This window comes from Pan troglodytes, chromosome 15, assembly GCF_028858775.2.
Source record: "Pan troglodytes isolate AG18354 chromosome 15, NHGRI_mPanTro3-v2.0_pri, whole genome shotgun sequence".
In the NCBI taxonomy this organism is placed as follows: Eukaryota; Metazoa; Chordata; class Mammalia; order Primates; family Hominidae; genus Pan; species Pan troglodytes.
Window position 1 is genome coordinate 14,211,153 of NC_072413.2, and position 20,595 is coordinate 14,231,747.

Here is a 20,595-nt window from a genome sequence, read left to right on the forward strand (position 1 = left end):
AGTTTGAGAAATACATTTTGTTACTATCAAAGCAGTTGGTACAAGAGTGTACAAAATTCCCTAATTGTCTCTACGTGGAGAAGACACAGACAAACAGAGAATAGCAAAACAGAAATAGCAAAAAAGCACAAAAAAACTTTACCTGTATTTTTAGGTAAAAGGCAATTAGAGTAGGAAAACATGAAATTTGTGTTTTATCAAAATTTTTCTCTTTCCCATAATATAGTTGATTATATTACTGGAAAAAAATTGAAGCACTGGTATGTTCACACAAAAAAGCAAAACATAAGGTCAAAACCATGGGAATGCAGGGAGCAGACAAAATATACCTAAACACCGAAACTGATTTTGCCCTGCGGACATGTACCAAAATGAATGAGTGCAGATTCCTACTGTCATACATCACATAGGACAGTAAAGAAATACATAGTTTTTCCCAAGATAGGGCATCACACAGGAGCTCCTCCCTAAAGCTAGGACCAAAATTTCTATCCTCAGTATAAAGAAGAATCAGAGATAAATTAGTCCCATTTCACATTCCCTGGAAATGGCAAATAAAAATGACTTGAGATTGGACAGATTTAAAGAAACTCAAACGTTAATGATTTACAGCAATTTATTTAAAAATTGTTTAAATGTGCAGTCCAAACATAAGTCCAAACACCTTTAGGCCAAGAATTAACATAATGTGGTCCCAGAATGGTGGTGCCTTTAGTAGACTCACAAAAAAATTCAAATTCTCTTTGGCAAATTTTCTTCTCACTAATCCTCAAAAGTCCACAAAAATAATTTTCAGAGAAAAATAAATATTTGTCATTCAAAGGCATCTAAGTACACAAGGAAATGATATTCCACCATTTGAAAGGAAAGCAGAAAAAGAGTATAAACGGATACACAAAGGTTCATTAGTAGAAATATCACTGTTAGATTATAAAGCACATTTGCTTTCAAAAAATTTTTTTAAAAATGAATATATTTTTAGGAGACTAAAAAATTGATGTAGCAAATTTGAAAAGCAGTTTGTATAAAAATATAGTATTTTAAATTAAAAACTCAAAAATGAACTCATCAGATTAGACGTGGCCATGGTGGGAGTTAATAAATATTTCAGAATGCATTACAGAAAATTTAACAAAATGCAAAATGTGGACAGAATCATGAAGAGACATGGAAGATACAGTGAGAAAGTGTAGCATGTGTTTAGTGAGTGTTCTCATAGACGAAGGAAACTGGAAAGGGACAATACGTGATGGTATTTTGGCTGAAAGTTCTCTAGACTTTTTTAAGACACTAATCCGCATATTCAAAAATTCCATGCATGCTAAGCAAGCTACAGTGGAGATAAACCTACACCTACGTATCTCCTAGAGAAATAGCAAAGAATCAGGAAGGGAAAAATATTTCAATTAACACTAGAAAAATCAAATTACCTTTAATCATATTGAAATCGGAAAGAATGAAAGGTAAAATAAACAATATTGTTTGTTAAGAATAATAATGCCATTCTGAAATTCTCAACCAAGAAAAATATTCATCAGCCTATGGCTAAATAACATATTTAGAGACAAAAAACAAAACGCCACCAGCAGAATTCCACTAAAGAAACTAAAGAGAAACTCTGAAAACATGCTTCAGAAAGGTTGAAGTTCTGAAATCAAAGAATGAACACAGAGCAAAAAATATATTGTAAACATAGATAGATCTAAATAAAAAATTAGGTGTTGAATCAAAAAGATGTTTAAAATTAGATAAGCAGTGCAATATGTATGTTAGCAGCAAATTATTAGGGCTGAAGTATTCAAAGACCCCTTAATTGTCTGACAAGAGCAGAAAGCTGAGTATGACTTTGCAACTCTTTTGTTTGTTTTTGAGGAGTCGTCTCACTCACTCTTTCGCCCAGGCTGGAGTGCAGTGGCGCCATCTCGGCTCACTGCAACCTCTGCCTCCCAGGTTCAAGCAATTCTCCTGCCTCAGCCTCCTGAGTAGCGGGGATTACAGCCGCGTGCCACCATGCCTGGCTAATTTTTGTATTTTTAGTAGAGATGGGGTTTCACCATGTTGATCAGGCTAGTCTCCAACTCCTGACCTCGTGATCCACATGCCTTGGCCTCCCGAAGTGTTGAGGTTACAGGTGTGAGCCACTGCACGCGACCGACTTTGGAACTGTAATAAATTCACTGGACATTATGCATTTCTCTGTTGTATCTATGAAAACAATAAAAATAAAAGTCATAATTTAAAAACAAGAAGACAGAAACTGATAGGAGAAAATGAGACATTATATATATATACAACATATTAATAAAACGAATTAGTATAAATGATCAAAGATTAACTTAAACCTAAGTAGACAATGTTTTTGTTAAAATACGAAGATTGGCAAAATTTAAAAATTCCGTCACTATCATAGTTACAAGAGAGGCAACTAATACATAAATTTTCAGAAACTTTGAAGTTCAAACAATACAGATAGTGTGTATATATGATATACATACAAACATACATGAATATAAATTTTTAAAAAGTTGCTATGTAGACAAAATAGAACGTAAGTTAGAAAAATTTATTAAAATAAGTTAGCCTAACAGTGTGATAAAAGTTTTGTTATTAAGATATGATGACTTAAATGTGCATTAGCCTGATACATATATACATATATACACACACCACACACTCTCTCACACACACACACACGTATTTAGAGAGTCAAATTATATAAAGCTAAAATATCAGAAAGTAAGTAGAAATGGATAAGCCCCCAAATCATTATAGACATTTCAAACACACATCTTTCAGTAACAGATAAAAGAAAAAATTAAGAGAGTAAGTTTTAAAAGATGCTAGTGGATTTTAAAAGGGCAAATGTTATATAAGGAACATGAATATTATAATTCATGTCATTTTCATGTTCATACAGAATACTTACAAAAATTAACATTTTCTAGAGCATACCACAAATTCAAACAATTTTCACGGAAATAACGTGGCACAGAATATATTTCCTAAACAAACAGCAATGAAGGTAGATATCAATACAGAAAAGAAAGCTAGAAACATAAGTCTAATATTATTGGTTGGAAGCTATTTCAATGAATATTGAAATGTTTTAAAGGTGAATAGTCAATACAAATGAACCAAACACTTTTGTAAGGCCACTAAGATGCATGTGTAATGTGTAATGCCTCCTTTTATAAGGAGTCCATCTGTAACATCACCTGGGCTATTTGACAACTGCAAAGTGAATGTGAGGAGGAGAGAAACAGTGAGAGAGAGATAAAACCAGTAAAATAAACATAAAGAATGAAGGAAATATCCAGCTGCCATGGTTCACGCCTGTAATCCCAGCACTTTGGGAGGCCGAGGCAGGTGGATCACCTGAGGTCAGGAGTTCGAGACCAGCCTGGTCCAACAGGGTGAAACCCACTCTCTACTAAATATACAAAAATTAGCCAGGCATGGTGGCATGCCCCTGTAATCTCAGCTACTCGGGAGGCTGAGGTGGGAGAATTGCTTGAACGTGGGGGCTGGAGGTTGCAGTGAGTAGAGATTACACCACTACACTCCAGCCTGTGCAACAGAGCAAGACTCCATCTCAAAAAAAAAAAAAAAAAAAAAAAAGAGGAAATAGTACATGAAAAAGCAGAAGTAAAGCAACTGAGTATATATTTAAAAATGCAAAAGCTCACTTTTTCAGAAAAATATTAAAATATTAAATCTAAGAAATATCTTGGTAGACAGAGAAAAATACAGAAAATGCACAAAAAAACAATTACCTGGAATGCAAAGGATACAAAACGTCAGCAGTTGTAGATTTTAAATAAGCAATGACTTTGAGTTCAACCATGATGGGGTATATTGAAAAGAATCTCTCAGAAAAAAAGGAAAAGAAAACTGTTATAAAGCTATGTATAGAATGTTAAGCACTATTGAAGTCTTCCAAATCTACCAGTTATGGAGTTATTGGTCTTGGACTAACTCTCCTGAAAAGAAAAAAACAAAACAAAACAAAACCTAAAAACCTGGATAAAATAGCCTACCGTGGGCACTGGCAATGCAACCAAGCAGGTAGGACCTGGGTGCTACATTCTGTTTGTCAGAACACGAAGCATTCATAGTCTTCTCACCCTCACTCTCACCTTTTAATCTTAGATCTGCTATTAAATGTATTCAACATCAATCCTTTGGTCAAAATTTCTTTACTCACATTGTGCTTGATGTACTTGGAGAGACTGTTCAAGAAAGTGTGAGTAGTGAATTCCTCAAACTCTTGCATATTTAAAATTATATTTTTGAGCTTTGATGCTTGAAGTGTAGCTTGGGTAACGGGTGGGCTTTAAGCCAATTTTGGCATGCAAGGGGTTGAGTTTATTAGGCATCAGCACCGCTGAAAATCGTGAGGATGCAGGCTTAATTTCAACACTATTCTAAATACTTGAAAGATATTATATAATTATTTAATAAACTCCTGTGTCTACAAATGGTTCGCATTAACTCAATATCCATGTGAAACATCTATAAAATCAAGGCACTGTTATTTAGTGGAGACTTGCTGGCTACTCTATGAGAGGAGGTATTGTTATTGTGATCTCATCCTCTCATAAATGTGTATCATATTACTCATAACCAGCCCTTCATATTCTATTCTTATTTTGGCATTTTAAAATAAGATATCTTTGAAACACTTGAATTCAAAGAGGGAATCTGAATAGTTTTCAGAATGTCAATGAAATGCTATTTATTCATGCTTCAACAAATAAAAATTGACTAAAGTGCTTCCGTCAAACTTTCTGGAACATTTTTTATCTAAATTCTAAGAACAATCGCAATAGGTTTTAACTACAAATGTGAGAATAGTCTAAATGTTACGGTGGAAAAATATTTTAAATAATTTTATAGTAATTTTTTTCATCATAGTGACAGTGTGCTAAATTTTTTAAGTCAAATATTACTGTGGACATTTAAGTCAAGATTCTAAGAAGCTGTTCTAAAGTCCAAAATTTAGATTCATATACAATGATATTATATATATTTGCATATAAAATTAATGTGAGCCATGTTTCAAATAGTTGAGAGCTTATTATATCAAAGATTCTTGATTATATAAAATGTCAATTACTTATAGGCACACATGCTTTAAATAATTACAAAGGCAGTTGTGGTTGATTCTACTCTTGCTACTGGCATTTCTATGGACATAATATTATGGTCTGAAGAATATTTAGTCAAATTTATCCCTCATATGATCAGAAGAACAATGCAAGATAGTTTATATTTGAAAGGAAAAAATCTTTATATGGTTCTGAAAGCCTAAATCATTAACAACTTGGATAATAATTAGCATAAAAATACACAAACATGCCCTCTTCTTAGCAGTAAGTACATAGTGACAACAGAATCGAAGCATGTGGCTCCTCTTCTCTGCCCTTTCTAGATGGCACAATTCCTCATGAATCTAAGTGCAGTCATAGGGTGGATTAGGGTGACCTGCCATTTGTATGCAACTGATCTCTATTTTGGAAGTAGTTAATGTAAAAATATGTTTTTAAAAGATAATTTCAAATTTCAGGACAAACTGGCATGGCTTCACCCCTTTTCTTTGTAACATTTTTTCTAAGGTTGGAAAAGTAAGGTAGGCTTTAGTACGATTTTTAATAATCAGTTTTCAAAGTGAGACGCAAAATGGTGGCGCCAACACATTTCAAGTCTGCTACATTTTGAATACACTTATTGGAGAAAAGACCTTCTCATCATTTTTCTCTTACAGGAAAGGAAAGAACATGTACAGTTGACCCTTAAGCAACACGGAGTTGGGGGTGCTGGCCGCCCTGCACAGTAGAAAATCCACTATTACTTTGACTCCCCCAAAACTTAACTACTAATAGCCTACTGTAAGCCTTACAAATAACACAGTCAATTAACACATATTTAATATATGTCTCATATACTGTATTCTTAACATGCCAGAGAAAAGAAAAAGACAATCATAAGGAAAATATATTTACTAGTTATTAAATGGAAGTAGATGATCCAACAGGTCTTCATCCTCATCCTTTTCATGGGCAGGGTGTGGAGAAGGATGTAGAATTGTTGGTTTTTCTAAGTGGACGTGCACAGTTCAAACCCCTGTGGTGCAAAGGCCAACTGTATAGCCATTGAATAGCAATTTATTTTTAGAAATTAATCCCACTAAAATACTCTTAGAAGGATGCCAAGAAAAAATATGAATATTTTTGGTTCATCTATTTCATCATTTCATTTCCTCATTTCACTTCCTTTCATTTCATTTCATCCTTTCATCATTTCATTATTTCATCTCAACATTTCATTTCATTATTTCACTTCATTTCATTATTTCATCTCAACATTTCATTTGATTTCATCATTTCAGTTCATCTCATCATTTCATCTCATGACTTCATTTCATCTCATGATTTCATCTCATGATTTCATCTTTTCATCTCATCATTTCATTTCAAATTTTCATCTCATTTCATCTCATCATTTCAATTCATTTCAATTATTTCATCATTTCATTTCATCATTTCAACATTTGACTTCATTTCATCATTTCATTTCATCATTACATATCATTTCATCATTTCATCTTTTCATTTCATCATTACATTTCATCATTTCATCATTTCATTTCCTCATTTCATCCTTTCATTTCATCCTTTCATTTCATCTCATCATTGCATTTCGTCATTTCATCATTTCACTTCATCTCATCATTTCATCATTTCATCTCATGATTTCATCTCATGATTTCATTTCATCTCATTTCATCTTTTCATCTCGTCATTTCATTTCATTTGATCATTTCATCATCATTTCATTATTTCAGCATTTCATCATTTCATTTCATCATTACATTTCCTCGTTTCATTTCACCATTTCATCAGTTCATCATCACATTTCATCATTTCATCTCACCATTTCATCCTTTCATCTCATTATTTCATCATTTCATCTCATTTCATCATTTCATTTCATCATTTCGTCTTATCATTTCATCTCATCATTTCATCATTTCATCTCAACATTTCATCGTTTCACTTCATCTCATGATTTCATCTCATTTCATCTTTTCATCTCATTTCATCATTTCATCTTTTCATCTCATTTCATTTCATATTTCAGCAATTCATCATTTCATTTCATTTATTTCATCATTTCATCATTTATTTCATAATTTCATCATTTGACTTCATTTCATTTCAATTCATATCATTTCATCATTTCATCTTTTCATTTTTTCATTTCACTTCATCATTTCATTTCATTTCATCTCATCGTTTGCATTTCATCATTTCATTTCATCTCATGATTTCATCTCATCATTTCATCTTTTCATCTTATTTCATCTCGTCATTTCATTTGATCATTTCATCTATTCACCATTTCATCATTTCATTATTTCATCATTTAATCATTTCACTTCATCATTTGATTTCATCATTTCATGTCATTTCTTCATCATTTTATCTTTTCATCATTTCATTTCATTTCATCATTACACTTCATTTCATTTCATCATTTCATTTCCTCATTTCATCATTCCATCTCATCATTTCATTTCATCTCATCATTTCATCATTTCCTTATTTCATTTCATCATTTCACTTCATCTCATCATTTCATCTCATGATTTCATTTCATCTCATCATTTCTTCTCATGATTTCATATTATCTCATCGATTCATTTCATCTTTTCATCTAATCATTTCATTACTTCATTTCATCTTTTCATCTCGTCATTCATTTAATCATTTCATCAATTCATCATTTCATTACATTTCCTCATTTCATCATTTCAATTCATTTCATTCCATCATTTCATATCATTTCTTCATTTCACCATTTCATTTCATCATTTCATCATTTCACTTCATTTCATTTCATCATTTCATTTTATTTCATTTCACCATTTCATCATTTCGTCGTTTCATTTTTTCATTTCATCATTTCGTTTCATCATTTCATCATTTCATTTCATTTCAGTGATACTTGTATTTAAGTGCTAATGCGATGCCCAGGAGACACTCTATTTCCCTTTGTAAAACACCTCCTTCAACAAAAGGCAACCTCTCATGGCTGGCTAAGTCTACAAGGATAACAGCCTCTCTTCAACCACCCAATCTGATTTAGAACCTCAAACAGCACCTCAGTTTCATAAAAACCTAAAACATAAACACAACACTTGGTTGTAAGTGAGACAACAGTTTCTTGTCTCTTTCTCTGCTCAAGGCTTAAGGCCGTGTCTCCCCAACTACGTTCAGTGGAAGAAAAGATCCCCTGGACAAATAAGTTTGAGAACTGTTGGTGCAGGACTTCTGAGAACCTTTAAAACACAAATCCTCATCCGCAGGGATCTTCAGGAGGGAGATGGCTGATGCAGCACAACTTTCTTTCACAGGAGCATCCTGCAGAATACAGTATGAGATACAGAAATGCTGCATTGTGTCTTTTTAAGGGCCCGGGCCTTGGTGGCAGTGGGGTAGGAGCTCTCCAGATAGCATCTAATGAGTAGAAACATTCAGGTGGCTTTTTTTTTTCCTTATTGGCAAAACTGTGTGTGCACCATGAATGAAGCTGGTCTCCCTTATCCATATCAAAACTAAACCCAAATTAATTGGCTAAATTGGGACTCAACCCCTCCAGGAGCCACGCGGAAGAAAGCCCCACCACACTTTAAAGTAGCTTACCTCATCATATTTGAGGAAAGAAAAACGCTTATGACCAGTATGCTGCTAATACAAGTCTACAGATAATGCTGTAGGAAAAACTAGTTTTCCCAATCAAAGCTGGCATAGTCCACATTTTGCATTACACTTTCCCCCCTTTTTTAAAATTTTAAACACAGGTCTTTTTCTCTTCTTCTTTTAAATTTTAATTTACTTATACAAGACGGAGTCTCAGTATGTCGCCCAGGCTGGTCTTCAACTCCTGAGCTCAAGCGATACATCCGTCTCCGCCTCCCAAAGTGCTGAGATTACAGGCCTGAGACACTGTGCCCGGCCTTAAACACAAATCTTAATTCATTCTTACAATTATCCTCAGGTTAGAAAAATAGAAGGGGAAGAAAAATGGCAAGCAGGTAGGCTGACTTTGGCTTCATTATTTGGAAGGACAGTTTGCTCAGTTAAAACACACTACTGCCTACAAAGGCCAAGACAACAGAAAAATACAGACATATAAATACATTTTATATGTGACAGCGTTTGAATGGAGACATTTTCAATGCAAATGACAAACAGCTGTGCTTGGGAATAAATGACAATGAATTTTTTTAATTCAACAGCTGTCCTGAGAGCACGTCTCTACATCTCTACCTGCATTCTGGAATCAGGGAGAAAGCCAAAACGGACGACAATACACTAGATCAGCCGTGTCCAACCCTTTGACTACAAGGACTTTTCCACCTATTTGTGGTGGTGGGTATCATGAAAATTATGCACAAATCATTTTTTTCTTTTTTAAGCTCATCAGCTGTTGTTAGCATTAGTGTATTTTATGAGTGGCCCAGGAGCATTCTTCTTCCAATGTGGCCCTGAGAAGCCAAAAGACTGGACACCGTGCACTAGATCGAAAGGCTACTCCTTCTGGAAGCAACTGTAAAAAATTTATGACATTATCTTGACATGAAAACCAATGGATAGTGGGACAGAATGCAAAATCTTCAATAATTTTTCTTATTGGTTTTTTTTTTTTTTTTTGAGTCAAGGTGTTGCTCTGTGGCCCAGGCTGGAGTACACTGGTGAGATCACAGCTCAGTGCAGGCTCAAGTGCTCCTCCCGCCTCAGCCACAGTAGTAGCTGGGACTACAGATGTGCACAACCACCCCCGGCTGATATTTTATTTTTTGTAGAGATGAGGTCTCACTACATTGTCCAGGTTGGTCTCAAACTCCTTGACTCAAGGGATCCAGAACAGGATAACAGATGTGAGCCACCACACCTGGCCATGTGCATGAACTTTTAAGACAAACACAAGGCCCCACAAAAGTTAAGGTTTTCCCACCTAATTTCCAGGGTATCTTTTGGTGCAAGGATGAGAAGCCCTTAAAAGTACAGAGACAACTCCAAAGATTCAAGAGAGTTCATTCGGGCTGAGCCAGCTTACTGGGCAGACTGATCTTCAAAAAAGGCCCACCCATGACATACGCCAGATGGCTCTACAAGAATCTCTTCAGTCCTCAGGGTCCCTAAGATACTGGACAGAGCTAGGAAAGCAAACCCATTTGCTTCTTCCTGCAGGAAACCCCTTGAGATCAAGACCCCACAATCAGAAGAGGATGGAGTGACTCACCCTCAGTCAACAGGCCAGACTCAAGATCGTACAATGTCTTAACCAAGGGTGTGGGCCTCCAGGTCTGACTCCCATCTCAGTTCTCCTTTAATAAGCACACTTTGTTACTTCTCCTTAACAGGGGTTCCTGGCAAGTCATTTCTTCCTCAGGCCTTTGGTTTCCTCACCTACAAGATGAGAGAGCCTTACCAAATGGAAATTCTGGGTGGAAGGGGATGTCTACACGCAGCCCACTCCCCACCCACAGGACCCTGGAGCCTCCATCCCAGTTCCCACCATGCACCCGCCCCACAAATTGTGCTCAAGGTGAGGGCTGGTCCCGGGTCCTCCTGCTGTCGCATCAGCGAATGCAGGAGGGAGGGGAAGACTCCAAGGGCGCGACGTGGGCTCAAGGATGCAACTCGGCCAGGAGCGAACTGGGGCCCCGAGGGAGGTGTCCAGGCCCCTCCTGGAACCCAACCCGGGTCCCCGAACCCCTTACCTCCAGGGTCGGTATCTTCTGCTGGGTGAGGTCGTTGGACACAGTGCACTTGGCGCCCAGCCCGCGAAGACTGCCAATGAAGATGCCGATGAGCTTCTGGAGCTGCCCGCGGCCCCTGCGCCACCTTCGGTGAACGCCGCATCACCCCCGCCACCGCCCTCCTTCTTCTCTCCCATCGCCTCCGCGCGCAGTGCCGCTCTATGCAGGCCACAGATGCCGAGGCAGGGAGCCCGGGGTGCCGACGCCTAGGCAAAGAACCCCCGAGCCGGGGGACTGGACCAGGAGCGCCCCTTGGCGCTGCCCTTGCCACGACGCCAGTGGAGCTAGCAGCCGAGTCTGCGGCTCCCGCCCTCAGAGCCACGGCAGCGGGTGGAAAAATCCTCCAAGGCGGGGGTAAAAATCCGCAGCGGTGGCAAAAAGCCGCGGCGCCGGGGGCAAAAAGCAGCGGGAGTGCGGGCAAAAGAACCACAAAAAGCCGCGATGGTGGGGGGAAAAAGCCACGGCAGCAAAAAGCCTCAGCGGCAGAGACAAAAAACCGCGGACGCGCGGGCAAAACGCCACGGCGCCACGGGGGAAAAAGCCACGGCGGCAGGGGCAAAAAGCTCCGGCGGCAAAAACCCGCGGCGGTGGGGGAAAAAGCCGCGGCGGCAGGGGCAAAAGGCCGCAAAAAGTAGTGGCGGCGGGGGCAAAAAGCCTCGGCGGCTGGGGCAGAAAACCGCGGCGGTGTGGGCGAAAACCCGCGACCAGGGGAAAAGGCAGCGGGGAGCAAAAAGCCGCGGCTGCAGGGACAAAAACGGGCGGCGGGGAGCAAAAAGCCGCGTCGGCAAAACCCGCGGCGGCGGGGGGCAAAAAACTGCGGCGGCGGGGGAAAAAGCTGCAAAAAGCAGTGGCGACAGGTGCAAAAAGCAGTGGCGACAGGTGCAAAAAGCCACGGCGGCGGGGGTAAAAAGCCGCGGCGGCGAGGGAAAAAAGCCGCGGCGAAGGAGTCAAAAAGCCTCGGCGGCCGGGAGCAAAAAGCAGCGGCAGCGGGGACAAAAAGGAGCGGCGGTGGGGAGCAAAAAGCCGCATCGGCAAAACCCGCGGCGGCGGGTAAAAAAGCTGCAAAAAGCAGCGGCGACGGGGGCAAAAAGCCTCGGCGGCAAAAAACCGCGGCGGCGGGGGCAAAAAGACGCGGTGGCCAAAACCCACGGAGGCGCGGGCAAAAAGCCGCGGCGGCGGGGGGTAAAAAGCCGTGTCGACAAAAGCCACCGCGATGGGGGTAAAAAGCCGCGTTGGCAAAAACCGCGGCGGCGCGGAGCAAAAAGCCGCCGCGGTGGGCGCAAAAAGTCATGGCGGCCAAAAGCCGCCGTGGCGGGGGCAAAAAGCCGTGACGGCGGCGGCGGCGGCGGCGGCGGCGGCGGCAAAAAGCCACAAAAGCCGCGGCGGCGGGGGCAAAAAGCCGCGGCGAAGGGAACAAAAAACCGCAGCAGTGGGGTAAAAAATCACGTCGGCAAAAGCCGTGATGGCGAGAGCAAAAAGCCGCGGCGGTGGGCGCAAAAAGCCGCCTCGGCAAAGGCCGTGGCGGCGGGGGCAAAAAGACGCGGCGGCCGGGGGCAAAAAGCCGCGGTGGCGGGGAGCAAAAAGCCGCGGCGGTGGGGGTAAAAAGCCGCGTTGGCAAAAACCGTGGCGGCGGGTCGCAAAAAGCCGCGTCAACTAAAGCCGCGGCGGCCAAAGCCGCGGAGGCGCGGGCAAAAAGCCGTGACGGCGGCGACGGCAAAAAGCCGCGAGACGGTGGGGGCAAAATACCGCGGCGGAGAAAAGCCGTGGCGGCGCGGGCCAAAAACAGCGGGGGCAAAAAAACATAAAAAGCCGCGGCGGCGGGGGAAAAAAGCCGCAAAAAGCCTCGTCGGCGTGGTGGGGGGGGGGGGCGCAAAAAGCCGTGGCAGCGGGAGTAAAAAGCCGCGTCAGCAAAAGCCGCGGCGGTGGGCGCAAAAAGCCGCGGCGGCAAAAGCCGCGGCGGCGGGGAGCAAAAAGCCACGGCGGTGGGGTAAAAAAGCCGCAAAAGCCGTGGCGGCAGGGGCAAAATACAGCGGCGGCAAAAAGCCGCGGCGGCGAGAGCAGAAAGCCCCGGTGGCGCGGGCAAAAAGCTGCGGTGGTGGGGGCAAATAAACAGCTGGACCGGGGGCAAAAAAAGCCGCGAGGGCGGCGGCGGCAAAAAGCCGCAAAAAGCAGCGGCGGCGGGGGGAAAAAGCCGCAAAAAGCAGCGGCGGCTGGGGTAAAAAGCCTCGGCGGCGGGGGCAAAAAACCGCGGTGGCGAGGGCAATAAGCCGCGGCGGCGGGGTAAAAAGCCGCGGCAGCGGGGGCAAAAAGACCCAGCGACAAAAAGCTGCGGCGGCGGGGAGCAGAAAGCCGCGGCGGTGGGGGTAAAAAACCGCGTCGTAAAAGCGTGGCGGCTGGGGCCGAAAGCCGCGGCGGCGGGGGCAAAATACCACGGCGGCAAAAAGCCGGGGCAGCGAGGGCAAAAAGCCGTGGCGGGTACAAAAAGCCGCAAAAAGAGCCTTTTTAGAGAGAAGTGCAATTACTAACATCTAAATAATATATTAAGGATGCTAATCTAAAATTTGCTAATAGCATCATATTTACAAAATAATAACTATTAACATGACAAGGAATGTAATATTTAATAATTAGCATTATATTACAATTACAATTCTGGGAATTCTGATCAATGCAATAAAATATCAAGAAGAAATAACTAATTCGAAAGAGGTGATAACATATTATTTACAAATATTACAAGTATAAGGAACCTTAAAATGATCATTTTCTATAATTATAGTAAACGGTTAAAGTCTACCTTAGGAAAGTAACACTAAGAGAAAATGTTGATAAAAATATCTTTGGAGTTATTTATGTTAACAAAATTTGGAAAAGCCTAAATATTTAGCTAGAAGGAAACGGTACATTGATATAGACTGGCATTAAACTTAGTTTCTTGATTTGATTAAACTTAGTTTCTATGAGACATTTGTATCATTCAAAGTTGTATGTATAGACACTGACTGAAACACAAAGTGGGTCATAATATTGAATATGTGATATAATGGCAACCATGAAGGAAATATCAGAGAACCAAATGGAAGGAAAAGAGCAGAACCTGAATAATGATTACCTTTGGACAGTGGGATCTTAGTTCCTTTTACTCTTCCTACAAATTTAAAATTTGCAAATTTATTATCTTGAGAATATGAGAATACGTTATATTTATAATTAGAAAACATAAAATGAGTGCTAAATAAACAAATATACCAAATTCTGTTTAGAATTCACTTCCCCAAGAAACTCTCTTTGATTAATCCCACTGGCATTGATCATTATTTTATATGGCACCCCCATACTTATGTATTCAGTTTCTACCAAATTAATTTGCATGTTTTAAAAAATCAATTTATAAGCATAATTATGGCATTTCTACATTTATATAGTGTAGTCTCCAAACTGAATTATAAGCTTGAGGATATGAGGAACCACAGTGTATTTCCAATTATATTTATACAATAAATCATGTGGTACTTTTCACAGAGTGAATGTTGTTAACTTACTGAAGACCTGACGAAACATGGGAAAGGTGGCAATGTCTGACAAGAGGAACAGACGTGAAATAAAATCCAACATGCTGTGTAATTCTTATTGTCTCTTAACCCTACTTGTTGAATTACAAAAACTTCATATACAAAAATTCGAGCATTATACTCTTTAGCTGTACATTATCATTTCAAAACAAACTTATACATGGCTCTCACTATTACAATAGTCTTCCCACTGTAAAAACTTTTAAGCTGTAACTTTCTGCCATTACTACATTACCTTCATATTAGTTTATGCCATACTTCTTTCTGAGTTTCTGTCAATATTCATCTGAGGTATTTTTGTGTAAAAATTAGATAGTAACAGGAAAATAGATAACTGCTTCCAATAGGTAGAAGTCATTACTACAGCTTTGCCTATTAACACATACACTCTATTTCTTCATGTCCTAGATGTTCAGGTATATGGGAATGAAACAATGAGTTGGAACCTCTTGATTCAGTTATTCTGTTGACAAACAATGTGTATAGCTCATTGACGATTGTTTAACCCTTGACAAAGTGGCTGCAATTGTTACTTGCAGATGTAGCCACACTTAATTTCTTTTCTCCACTCCCCACTGCATTGTATTTGTTATTCTTGATATCAGAAATGTGTTAAGAAATACGCCACTAACTGGGTGTGCTCCCTATACAATTAGCTACAGAAAGAGGTGATAACTCATATTATTTACAAAGATTACAAGTATAAAGAACCTTAAAATAATCATTTTCTATAATTTGTTATCAATTGTTAAGTTTATTTTAACAATTAACAATTAGCTACAGAACACGAGTAGTGTTTCTTACTTTAGCCTGATGTAAACGTGATGCGGTAATATAGTGAAGAATATTACTCACTTCAGGGGATAGGGCTTTGGTCAAGAATTTTGAGAAACTCTTGAAAAAGGAAAAGAAAACCCCCCGTGATAGTAATACAATTCCAAAAGCAAAAGGAGAAAAAATGTAAATGTATTAAATCAAAAAATATTTTAAGGTAAGGCAAAAGTAGGTATAGAATGGTGAGTCACATACAAATTGTGAAAGTGAGTAATGGCCCAGAAATCAAAGGAGAGGGAAAAATATGGCAGGTGAATATGGTTGCAATGCTAATTAAAAAAATGTTATTAGCAGCTAGCTCAATTCAAGCTTTGAATAAATAGAGTGTTTATAACGGTACGCTTAATCTACTGGTGATAATATTAAGATAATTGTTGAAATATACTTAAAAGAAGTTAGTGAAAGCAGAGAATGAAAGACTATTGAACTTTTCTGGTTTATTGTGTAAAAATTTGCCTGTATCCAACATACAGGCACAAAAATAAAATACTGGAAAAAGAGAGCAAATCTTGGCCATTCAAATGAGAGTCAGCTATTAATTCTTTGGCCATAGGCTCCTACAAGCAAACTACGGCTAAAATATGCGATTCAATACAGATACTCATTTTTCAAGTGTTTACAACCTGTTTGAGTCCATTTGGACTGCTATAACAAATTACCTTAGACTGGGTAATTTATAAACCAAATTTATTATTCTCAGTTCTGGGGGTTGGGAAGTCCAAGATCTAGGTGCCAGCAGAGTTGTTACCTGGTGAGGTTTGTTTCTCAAACTTAATGCTGCATCTTCACATGGCATAAGGGCAAAAGGGGCAAAGTAGCTCCCTATGGGTTCTTTTATAAGGGGACTAACCCATTCATGACGGCTCCCCAACTCCCTTAACCTACTCACATCCCAAAGACCGCCCTTATTTATTTATTTATTTATTTATTTATTGAGATGGAGTCTTGCTCTGTTGCCCAGGCTGGAGTGCAGTGGCACAATCTCAGCTCACTGCAACCTCTGGTTCCCAGGTTCAAGCAATTCTCCTGCCTCAGCCTCCCGAGTAGCTGGGATTACAGGCGTGTGCCACCACACCTGGCTAATTTTTGTATTTTTAGTAAAGATGGGGTTTTACCATGTTGGCCAGGCTGGTCTTGAACTCCTGACCTCGTGATCTGTCCACTTCGGCCTCCCAAAGTGCTGGGATTACAGGTGTGAGCCACTGTGTCCAGCCTGGCCTCACATCTTAACACCAACATATTGGGAATTAGATTTCAATATATGGATTTTGGAGAGATATAAACTTTAGGCCCACAGCACAAACCAAGGATGAATGTATGAGGCACCTGTCAAAATACACATTTGAAAAGATCAGAACGTCTGCAATGCCAAATGAATTACATTTGTAGAGGCAAATTCTAACAATGAAATGAGAAGAACTGCAAACAGAAGGAATCACAGAGAGAACCATTTAATTTTAACATTGAGGAAAAACTTTGAATGTGGGTTCCATTCAATTGTACAATTACTCAATGTATACAGCATCAACACTTTTAAAACATTGAGATAAAATATTTTTGGGTTTTCTCAAATTTGATGCAATGCTAGAAGAAGAATTCATACTTCGAAGGGACTGTGATAAATTAAAGGATTTATTTAGTTCTGTTTGCACTTGCTACATGCTGTTTCCAATATGAATATTTTCACAAGATTTACATGTCTAATACATGAGTTGGCTCCTGACCTTGAAGCAATTGTTAGCAATAGATACACTGGTAAAAAAAAGTTATCTTCTGCTTTCCTGCATGACCATGGACATGGACATCTTAGTATTTATGCATAATAAAAACTTTCAGTTCAGCTTAGTAAATATTTATTGACAATGTGCTAATCATGAGGAGGACTGTGGATAAAGGTGGATGATAAAGATAAATTTAAGTTGGGAAAACTACCACCACTACATCTACAAGGGCTGAAAGTATATACAAGTCAGAAGCACACAGAAATCACTGAACCACAAAGTAAATGGCCGTAAGTGCCGTTATATACCCAAAGCATGTCCTACTTATATAGTCCTTTAAATGGATAAATAATACATTAATTCTGACTGGGAAGGGAGAAAGTTTCTAGGAATAGTTCTTTAAAAAGTTGCATCAGTTTTGATTAATACATAGAAAGAGACTGTTACAGAAGAAGAGCTAGCTAACAGAAGTCCTAGCATCATTTTATTCTTGCACAATATCAGGGAACCCAACAGTTTTGTCAGCAGTAGCTACTTTTAATTTCCTTGGATACTTGAGATCATCTGGGAAGATTGTGGTAAGTAAGGCTGCTGATGAAGACTTTGATTAAGAAAGGATTTATCAGGAGCTGGGCACAGTCGCTCATGCCTGTAATCCCAGCCATGTAGGAGGATGAGGCAGGAAGACTGATTAAATCCAGGAATTAGAGATTAACCTGGGCAATATAGCCAGACCACCTTCTCTAGAAAAAATAAAAAACAATTAGATGGGCATTGTGGCACATGCCTGTGGCCCCAGCTATTGGGGAGACTGAGGTAAAAAGATCACTTGGGCCCAAGAGTTTGAGGCTACAATAGGCTGTGATTGTGATGGCAGTGGCTGCTGCCATCATGCCAGCTGCAGGGGAGAGGTGTGGCCGGGATTGTATGCTCCCTGGAGTTGGCAGGATGGGGACAAGTGGGAGCCCTGCCCTTCCGAGTTGGAATGGGAGCTCCCTGGGTGCTGCTGCAGCTGCCCAAACTGCAGCTGTAGCTGTAGACCTGGACCTCCCACTCCATGGAGCAGACGGGAGTTTATCCAACTCCCCTACTCTGTCCCCACCCCAGCCCACCACCCAGCCACCCAAACCAATGCTGCAGACTCAGGCATCCCTGCACTCTTGGGGAGACTGGGAACGGCCCCCTTGCCCCTTGCAGGCTTGGAGGCACCTCCTCCTGCTGCCTGGTCTCTCCCACCTCCTGGCTCTGTGCTCTGATCTCAGAGTGGGGTTGGGACCCAGCAGGGTGCTGTCACTGCCCAGCCAGGCGTGCACACATTGGAAGCAGTGCTGACATGCCAGTTCCCTGCCACCTCAGCCCCCTCTGGACTTTGGACACCGAGGAGCAGGAGCATGGGAGGGGAAGATGAGGGGGTCTGAGGGTGGTTTGGCACTGGCCTGCAAGTGCCCCTTGATGCCAGCAGCCTGGGTGCCATGGATGGCTGTGGGAGGCAGACAGGCTCCTGGGTGGAAGGTGATGGGTCCCCAGTGAAGCCCCACCTGCAGGCTAGGCTGCCAGTCCTGCAGACTGGAGGCAAAACTCATGGTGCTTTTTCCTGGGCCCGCCCATGGCTGCCCATGGACCAATGGGCATACACTTCCTCCCCTCTGACATCCATAAAAGCCCAGGACTCAGCCAGAACAGGGCAGAAGACAGAGGAGGGAAGACTAGAGGCAGGAAGGAGCTATCCTTTCTGCTGATAGCTGGAGACGATGGGAAGGCCAGCTATTTTCTCTGCTGAATGCTTCAGAGACCAGCAGAGATGTCTGGGAACTACCAGCTGCAGACAGGAGCAACCCTCTCCAGGGTTTCCCTTTCTGCTGAGAGCTGAACACTTGACAGAACAACCTAGAGAGGAGCTACCCACTATGGGTCTCCTCTGAGCTGTTCTAACACTTAATAAAGCTCCTCTCCTTTAACCCTTCACTTGTCTACCTGCACCATTCTTCCTGGATGCAGGACAAGAACTCGGGCAAAGATGCCACCAACCACAGTTTTCCAACCAGAAAATCGACACCCCAAAGATTCCGTAACAATTGCACAACTGCACTCCAGCCTAGGTGACAGAGTGAGACACTGACTCTTAAAAAAAGAAAAAAAAAAAAGGAATTATCCACAATTTATTAGATAAGACTGTTAATAGCTTCTAATTGTGATACCTTCCCGTTTGAAATGGAAGAGATGGAAGTTAACACCAGGTCAGTTTTCCCAAAGTTATAACCCTGCTTTTGGCCTCTTTCAGCTCCAGTCAGACATTAGCAATGCTCAGTTACCTTCAATATTAAGCCGGTCCTGACATGAAACTGGCAGCATTTGAGAACACTGACCCAGACTTGAAGGTAGATCTGGAATTAGGATTGCTGCTTTAAGCCCAGTATCAAGGTATACAATGAACCATGAATTTCTCATAAACCAAATTTAGTGGATTTTTTCCTATAATTCTGAGGATAACTTTGCCTTGATTATATATTAAAACAATTCATTTGCTGTATCTTCCTTACTGTCCCAAATGTTTTGGGTTGACATACTGATGTTAGCTAGTGGTTTTGGTCTCAAGTTTCAGTAGCTGCTCCAATGTAAAATGATCACACATAAATCTTAGGTTTTTACTCATATGATACCTTGTCTGATACTATCTTTATGTATCAAATAAAGGGTTTAGTACTTTCTTAGTCAATGTGGGCTGCTATAACGGAAAACACAGATTGAGTGAGTAAAACAATAAACATTTGTTTTTCACAGATCCGTAGGCTGTAAATCTGAAATCAGGGAGTCAGCATGGTTGGGTTCTTGGTGAAGGCTGTCTTCCTGGTTTACAGATGGCTGTCTTATTTTATCCTCCCATGGAGGAGAGAAAAAGCTCTCTTGTATCTCTTCCTAGAAGAGCACTACTTTCCTTTGATGAGGGTTTCATCTTCATGACCTAATTACCTCCCAAAGGTTTACCTCCTAATACCAATACATTGAGAGTTAGGATTTCAACATATGAATTTGAGGGATTTGCAGTTCTAATAACTACCAATGTCAACTCAGTTCAAGCTTGAATTTGTTTTGCTTTGGGTGACAAATCTCTAACTAATTTGAATTCATCTTTCCCCAGTCTGGTTCAGTGTTGTCTTCTTTCTCTTCACCACCAACAGTTAGCAAGATGTCAGTTTTACTTGAGGCTAAGTATGTTTTAGTTATCACAATAGAGAACCCTGTAAGCTCTATCTTAGTTTCCCCTTTCATAATATTTTTCATTACGGAAAAAATACATTCTAAACATTGTTCCTATAGAGACGGGGTTTCATCATGTTGGCCAGGCTAGTCTCCAACTCCTGACCTCAAGTGATCCGCCCACTTCGACCTCCCAAAGTGCTGGGATTACAGGCATAAGCCACCACGCCCGGCCTGGAGCATTTTGATATAATGAATTACTGATGAAACCTTTTAATATAATGTTAGACAGCCCATTTAAAAATAATCCAGTATAATTATTATATTCTTTATATGACTACATTTCACAGTGAAGTAACTTGGCACTCTGTATTTATAATGCTTTGAAAATACATATTAGTTGCTGATTTTATATTCCAAACAGAAATTATAGGACACCTTA

At 40.6% G+C, this 20,595-nt stretch overlaps 1 protein-coding gene across 1 annotated transcript; it reads right to left on the reverse strand.

Moving 5' to 3' along the window:
* Positions 1–602: 602 nt before the first annotated feature.
* Positions 603–18,538, reverse strand: LOC112207511 (uncharacterized). Its single transcript, XM_063793955.1, has 4 exons — positions 18,333–18,538; positions 10,790–13,326; positions 10,309–10,475; positions 603–2,205 (listed from the first exon to the last, which is right to left on the reverse strand). The coding sequence occupies exons 1-3, from the start codon at positions 18,536–18,538 to the stop codon at positions 10,444–10,446; spliced, it is 2,775 nt and encodes a 924-aa protein (XP_063650025.1). The 3' UTR covers positions 603–2,205; positions 10,309–10,443.
* Between the last annotated feature and the right edge of the window lie 2,057 nt (positions 18,539–20,595).

Bases quoted from the DNA above. Each gene is read 5' to 3' on its own strand.
- LOC112207511 (XM_063793955.1), bottom strand. From the start codon at position 18,538: ATGAGTTTTGCCTCCAGTCTGCAGGACTGGCAGCCTAGCCTGCAGGTG. The intron at 13,327-18,332 runs GTGTCCAAAGTC...CTCTCTAAAAAG, and splicing joins TCCCATGCTCCTGCTCCTCG to GCTCTTTTTGCGGCTTTTTG. The intron at 10,476-10,789 runs GTAAGGGGTTCG...CTCATCTTGTAG, and splicing joins AGAAGATACCGACCCTGGAG to GTGAGGAAACCAAAGGCCTG.